The sequence below is a fragment of the Malus domestica genome, chromosome 08 (assembly GCF_042453785.1).
Source record: "Malus domestica chromosome 08, GDT2T_hap1".
Lineage (NCBI taxonomy): Eukaryota > Viridiplantae > Streptophyta > Magnoliopsida > Rosales > Rosaceae > Malus > Malus domestica.
This window is the reverse complement of record NC_091668.1, coordinates 75,294-81,465: the sequence shown is the minus strand read 5'-3', so window position 1 is coordinate 81,465 and position 6,172 is coordinate 75,294. Positions and strand designations below refer to the sequence as shown.

At 34.8% G+C, this 6,172-nt stretch overlaps 1 protein-coding gene across 1 annotated transcript; it reads left to right on the top strand.

Moving 5' to 3' along the window:
• The first annotated feature begins 1,356 nt into the window (after positions 1–1,356).
• Positions 1,357–4,905, top strand: LOC103440172 (uncharacterized). The gene is made up of 6 exons (XM_008378835.4): positions 1,357–2,000; positions 2,184–2,295; positions 3,375–3,468; positions 3,637–3,817; positions 3,985–4,054; positions 4,412–4,905. Exons 1-6 carry the CDS (start codon positions 1,468–1,470, stop codon positions 4,742–4,744), a joined length of 1,323 nt encoding a protein of 440 aa, XP_008377057.3. The 5' UTR covers positions 1,357–1,467; the 3' UTR covers positions 4,745–4,905.
• Positions 4,906–6,172: the final 1,267 nt, after the last annotated feature.

Below are 6,172 nucleotides of genomic sequence, written 5' to 3'. Positions count from 1 at the left end.
CAAACGGAAATTGAAAAAGCCTTTATAAACTCAAAACTTCAAGTCCAAACTTCTTAAACAGTCAAAGCCTAGAGAAACCCTAACCTATATTAATTCCATGTTCTCTTTTTATCCCCCTGCCGCCTAACATTGTTTTTATCTCTCTCTGTCTCTCCTCTCCCATCTTCTTCCTCTGCACCAACTGGAATGCTTGGCTGATTTCTCTTGTATATTTTTTTATTACTACTTGCGACTGTAAAACATTTGTCCATTTTTCATTTTTTTAGGACTTTAGAATAAAGATTCTCCTTTAATTGTCTTTTAATATGTGGATGAGCAGGTCGTCGGATGAAAATTGATCCCCAGAAAAATTTTGCTGAGAATTCTTTTTCAACTTCAATATCTATATGTCGAATATTAGTGTCAATCTTGCAGGAAATTTTTTAAACTTCTTCCAATTTCGAATATTAGGTTTTATTAAAAAAAAAACCCCAACTGAGACCGAAAAAAAAAAAACCAAACCAAAAAGGAACTAAAGAAAAAACCCCGTAAAAAATGAATTAAACAATAGTTTTAGTTTGGTTTTCAATTTTAGAAAACACCAAACCGATTGAAAACAAATCCAGTCTTAGAAGGCTATATACATATATATATCTTTTATTTATTCATAATTTACTATTTGAATTTTAATTATCTTAATACAATTAATTCTACAACTTAAGCTGAGAAAAAAAATTTAAAAGCTCATATACAAACATCGTTGAAACTAAAATTCCACTTCCGCACCTCTGTATGTGCAAGCAAACAACCGTAAAAGAATTTATTCACAATTGTGACAATTTGGTGTTGGCATGAAAAAGTTTCTTCATAACAATGCCCATCATTCACGTGAGGTCCTTCATTCCATTTCCCTATTTGTGATCTTACTACTAAAATTAAAATGATATACATTTTTACTCTATTTTTTTGTCTTTAAATTTATCATTAATTAATAGTTTTAAATAATAATGATTTATTTGATATTTTGGTCCATGTCTTTTTTAGTTGGTTAAGCCCGTCTTCAAATGAGATATCAAAACTGCTATATAGACACAACAATGAAAAATGGCAGCAAAATTCTCTGTGATGCCATTAGCCATACATAGTAAATGTTGATATGTGTTCCAAGCATTTGATTGATGGGTAATGCTAGAGAGACTAAATTTAGAGACAAAGTTTTAAAAATTAAAGGATTTGTAAGTTGATGATTGATTTATTACTTAAGTGTTGAAAAACATGCTCGCTCTTATTGGTAACACTTCATTTAATTTTCAAATTTAATCTCCAAATTTAGTCTCCCTAGTATTACCCTTGATTGATTGTCTCAATAATTAAACCCCACAAAGAGATGAAAAAAGTATAAAATGACATTTTATTTAACATATCAGATGTAACAAAAAATTATGCAAAATGTTAAATTGTCACATAAATAATTAAATATCATTTTTTATGTTTTACAGTTGCCATCCCCTTCGGAGATTTTCTCTACAAAACATCAATAACAAAGGGAACCAACAACAAAGCGAAAGTAAGAGGGAGAGAGAAGAATTGATGGGGCTGACGGTAAGGGCTCCCCGTCCAGTGTCGTCTGGGCCGCCGCTCTATTTGCAGTTGCGGCGATTCCCAAGCAAGCACATAGGAATAAGGAGCTTGCTTTTTAGATATGGTGGTCAAAATATTCTTCCTCGCAGCTTGAACATGAAATTCAGCTCTTGTGTTTCTGCAGCAAAGGCAACGTCGTCTAGTATTACAGCAGCGGCCACAGGTGCAGCAGCTGGTGGCGAAGATACGACGACTTCGTCGGAAGTGGAGGAGTTGAGAGAGATAAAAGACAAGTGCAGACAGTGGAAGTGGAAGGGTAGATACGCCATCAATTACTTTGTTTCTCTTTCTGATCCACCACCATCATCTTCAAATCCAAAACCGAAACCTCCTCTACTGCTTGTCCACGGTTTCGGAGCCTCCATTCTTCACTGGCGAAGGTTAATTTGTCATTACATATCCATTATCCATAACCGTATCTATTTTAGGCCGCACATGACATGAGTGCACAAACGCGCGCGCGCGTACGATATAATTCGCGCGTACAATATAATTCCATCATCGCACTTACTCTTACTGTTTTTTAATGTGATTACACACTTATACTTGCATGTCTGTCTCAGAAACATTAGGACGTTGTCCCAGAATTATACCGTTTATGCTATTGACCTCCTTGGCTTTGGCACCTCGGAAAAGCCTACTGGATTCTCATATACCATGGAAAAATGGGCTCAGGTATCTCTGAGTCAGATGCCCTTTGTTATACATAGATACATTTTTGCCAAATATATATATATATATAGATTCATTTTACGGGATATGCATGATAAGATTATTGTTGTTTCATTAAAGGGTAATGCTATGGAGGTATTTAGATCAAAATTTTATATCATATGACGTGATTGTTAATGATTGGATTATTACTTAAGTAACGATTAACATATTTTTTTTCTTATTGATGATAAAATTTACAAATTTGATCTGAAAAATTAGTCTACCTAGCTTTACTCTTCATTAAAAGTATTTAAGGTTTGGCCAATATTTTGGTCTCCTCAAATAAGGTTATGTGAATAATATTTAGGCTATATATGACTAGTCACTACCTTCTTATGCTTAATGTAATGTTATATACAGGAGTACATGAAACTGCAAAGATGAGAAGTATTTAACTCGTCCGTACTCAAACATAATACCAAAATGAAAATTCAATAAAATGTTGTGAAGAAAAAGTTGCGGTTCCACCACAAAACTAATTCATTATAAGAAGAAGGCCAACTTACTTATAAACTCATTTAAGGTCCATACTCTAATTAATGTAAGATTTATTCTCTCAATAAACTGATATTCAAAATAGAAATAAATCAACTTAGCAATTGAAAATGATAGTCTAATTTCTTATACTGTATTAGTGTACATATGATGTGGGAAATGTTGTGTACAATTAACATCCAATGAAGGAAACTGCTAAGGAGATCACATTTTTGTATCACATTGGTATACCATCTGTTGTGGTAGCTGTTGTGTATTTAACACGTCAATTGATGAATTTATCTCATTGGCTAATGACTGGAAGAATCATTTGCCACATCATGTGGTACACCAATGTGGTATAAATATATAGTCTTCCTACTTTACTCTCCAATGAAATAAATTCAATAATTGATATGACATGTACACATCACTTGTTATATCATGTATTACTGTAACACCAATATAGTATAAATATGTGGTCTCTAATTATATTCCTAAAAACAGTCTTTTGACGTTGCCAACTTATGTTTAATTGTAACTTAAGTGTCGTTGTAATTACACAGTTAATCTTGGATTTTCTGGACGAAATAGTTCAAAAGCCAACTGTATTGATAGGGAACTCTGTTGGAAGCCTTGCTTGTGTAATTGCTGCCTCAGGTGTGTTGTGTTTAAAATTCTAAACCAGACTCATCTTGTATATATGTTTTAACTTAGCTAGGTATAAGTTATAATAAAAATAATTTATTTTCTATATATCTTGTGGTCGGTGGGCTTAACTTAATTAATTATTTTCAATGATCGACGTGCGTTGTTTTGTGTGACTAGAATCTAATAATAAAGCACTTGTTGGAGGGTTAGTGCTTTTAAATTGTGCTGGTGGTATGAATAATAAAGCAATTGTTGATGATTGGAGGATCAAGCTTTTGTTACCTTTGCTTTGGTTTTTTGACTTTCTACTCAAACAAAGACGAATTGCTTCGGCCATTTTTGAGCGTGTCAAACAAAGGTATCTATTGATCAATTCTAGCTAACTCAATCAATCACTCGTGCATGGATGTCGTGAGTACGTAGTACTGTACGTACGCATGTGATATACATATATACACATACATATATATATATATATATATGTATATATATAATGAAATACTCAAATGATTCACATGAATGCAGAGATACTATAAGGAATGCTTTATTGGCTGTTTATGGGAACAAGGAATCCGTCGATAAAGAATTAGTAGAGGTGCGTACATCTACTCTAGCTAGGAGAGGAGAGGAACTCCAGATATCGTATACGATTGAGGAACCGATATATGTCATATATCTTGCTATGAGAGGAAAGGAAATCCAAATCTCGTATGCAATAAAGGAACTGATTATATGCAATTAATTAAAGAGTGTTATTTGCACAAATTCTTTTATCTTCTACACATTCATCTTAATTTCTAGTATTCGAATAAAATGAATTGAAGAAGATCAAATGACATAAATTAACAAGGAACGTGTGTTAAGTAAAAAATATGTGTGAATAACACCACCCTTATTTAATAGTTTTCTTTGTCTTTGATCTCGTAATGTTACGTATCTTCGTCTTATGCAGATAATCATGGAACCAACGTGCGACCCAGGGGCACTTGATGCGTTTGTTTCTATCGTGACTGGCCCCCCAGGACCAAACCCGATGCAGTTGATATCAAGAATGTCCGATATCCCTCTTCTAGTATTATGGGGGGATCAAGACCCCTTCACCCCGCTTGATGGACCTCTTGGCAAATACTTCGCTTCCCTGCCTTCTCAACACCCCCCCAATGTGAATGCGAATGCGAATGTGAGCTTCTTTGTTCTGCCAGGGGTTGGACATTGTCCCCATGATGACAGGCCCGAGTTAGTTCACGAAAGACTTCTACCCTGGTTGGATCACCTTTCTATTTAATTTAATGATGAGATGATGAGATTATTGTATATTTTCCACTTCCAAACAAAGGCACTTTTCAGTGAAGGGGTTTTCAACTCGCTTGACAAGTTAAGCATGTGTAACATTTACATTTCAACTTTTTCTTATTCTTTTGCAATTAGGATTCGTTTGATATAGTATTTTATATTCTTTTTTTATACCAAAATATTCAGGATAAATTTTTTAGAATGAGCGATAGTGTGCGCAACCAATTTTTCTTGGATATTTCGAACAGAATGGAGAAAATAGTATAAACATGCCATAAGGCATCAAATCACTGTGGGCTAGTTTATTGCATACATTAACAAACAGTGTTAAAATACTTTTCTACAGCATATGACCAACTGCACATTTCTATTAGATCTATCTCAACGGGTAGTGTCAAAAGTTCAAGTCATTTTCAGCTGGTTATATTTAATAATTTTCATATTCTATTATCTTTTAGTTTACTGAGAAAAAGCAATAAGAAAAGGGCATTTTAATATATATTATGATTCATGAATGATTCATCAAATCTGACCTCTCTCTTTATACACATAGGGGGCGTTTGTTTGCCCTCACTAAATGGGACTGGACTGAACTAGACTAGCTGTTAGTTTAATATCATGTTGTTCCGTGTTGGGATTAGCATTAATGAGACTAAAGGGGACTCACATGGACAAAACCCTTCGCTAAGAGGTCTTAGCGAGACCCCTCCAATAACCATGGGATTGCTAAGACCTCCCTTTGCTCTTCTCCCTACGTTGATTGCTTTTTGTCCTCACTCCAACCAAATCACACCACCAGACCACCACACTCCCTCCCTCTCTTCTCGTCTGCTACTCGACTACGACGATGGCTCCTTGGGTGAGCAATTGCCGTTCACCCAAAGCTAGACGCCGACGACAAATTTGCTCGTTCGCGCTCGGCCATACCATCTGCAACTCCAACGCCTGCATCGATCGACAAATCTTTCATATGGTTGGGTTCATCGCGTCGGTGCCCAAGATTTTTTGCGTTTTGATCAGTGTGCGTTTGCGTCTCGTCTTTTCTTCTTATTTCTGAAATTCTGAAGTTTCTGAATCCTTAAGTTCTTCTTGTATACTCTTGTCGATGCGCTTATCTCTTGCTGCAAAAAAAAAATGAGATTCATAAAAAGAAATAGAAAAGAAAGGGGAAAATAAAGAGGAAAACTAACGAAAAGTCTAAAAAAAACTTCTCTTTTAAGGAAAAACCCTTTTTAAAGGTATAGTGAATAGTGCTAGTTAAAGGTAAAAATGTGGTTTTTCGTTAAAAGTGCAGTACTGGGAGTGTTTTGTTAAAACTCCCAAAATAAAGAGGGTGGGGGAGAGAGAATTTAAAAAATGGTGAAAAAAATATTCAGATCTCAAAAATAATTTAGTCTGTGACTTAGTCCAACACTGCACC

What these genes read in the sequence shown, in the direction of transcription:
- LOC103440172 (XM_008378835.4), top strand. Translation starts at nt 1,468, where the DNA reads ATGTTTTACAGTTGCCATCCCCTTCGGAGATTTTCTCTACAAAACATC. An exon ending in CCATGGAAAAATGGGCTCAG is followed by an intron (nt 2,296 to 3,374) that starts GTATCTCTGAGT and finishes GTAATTACACAG; the next exon opens with TTAATCTTGGATTTTCTGGA. An exon ending in TTTGAGCGTGTCAAACAAAG is followed by an intron (nt 3,818 to 3,984) that starts GTATCTATTGAT and finishes ACATGAATGCAG; the next exon opens with AGATACTATAAGGAATGCTT.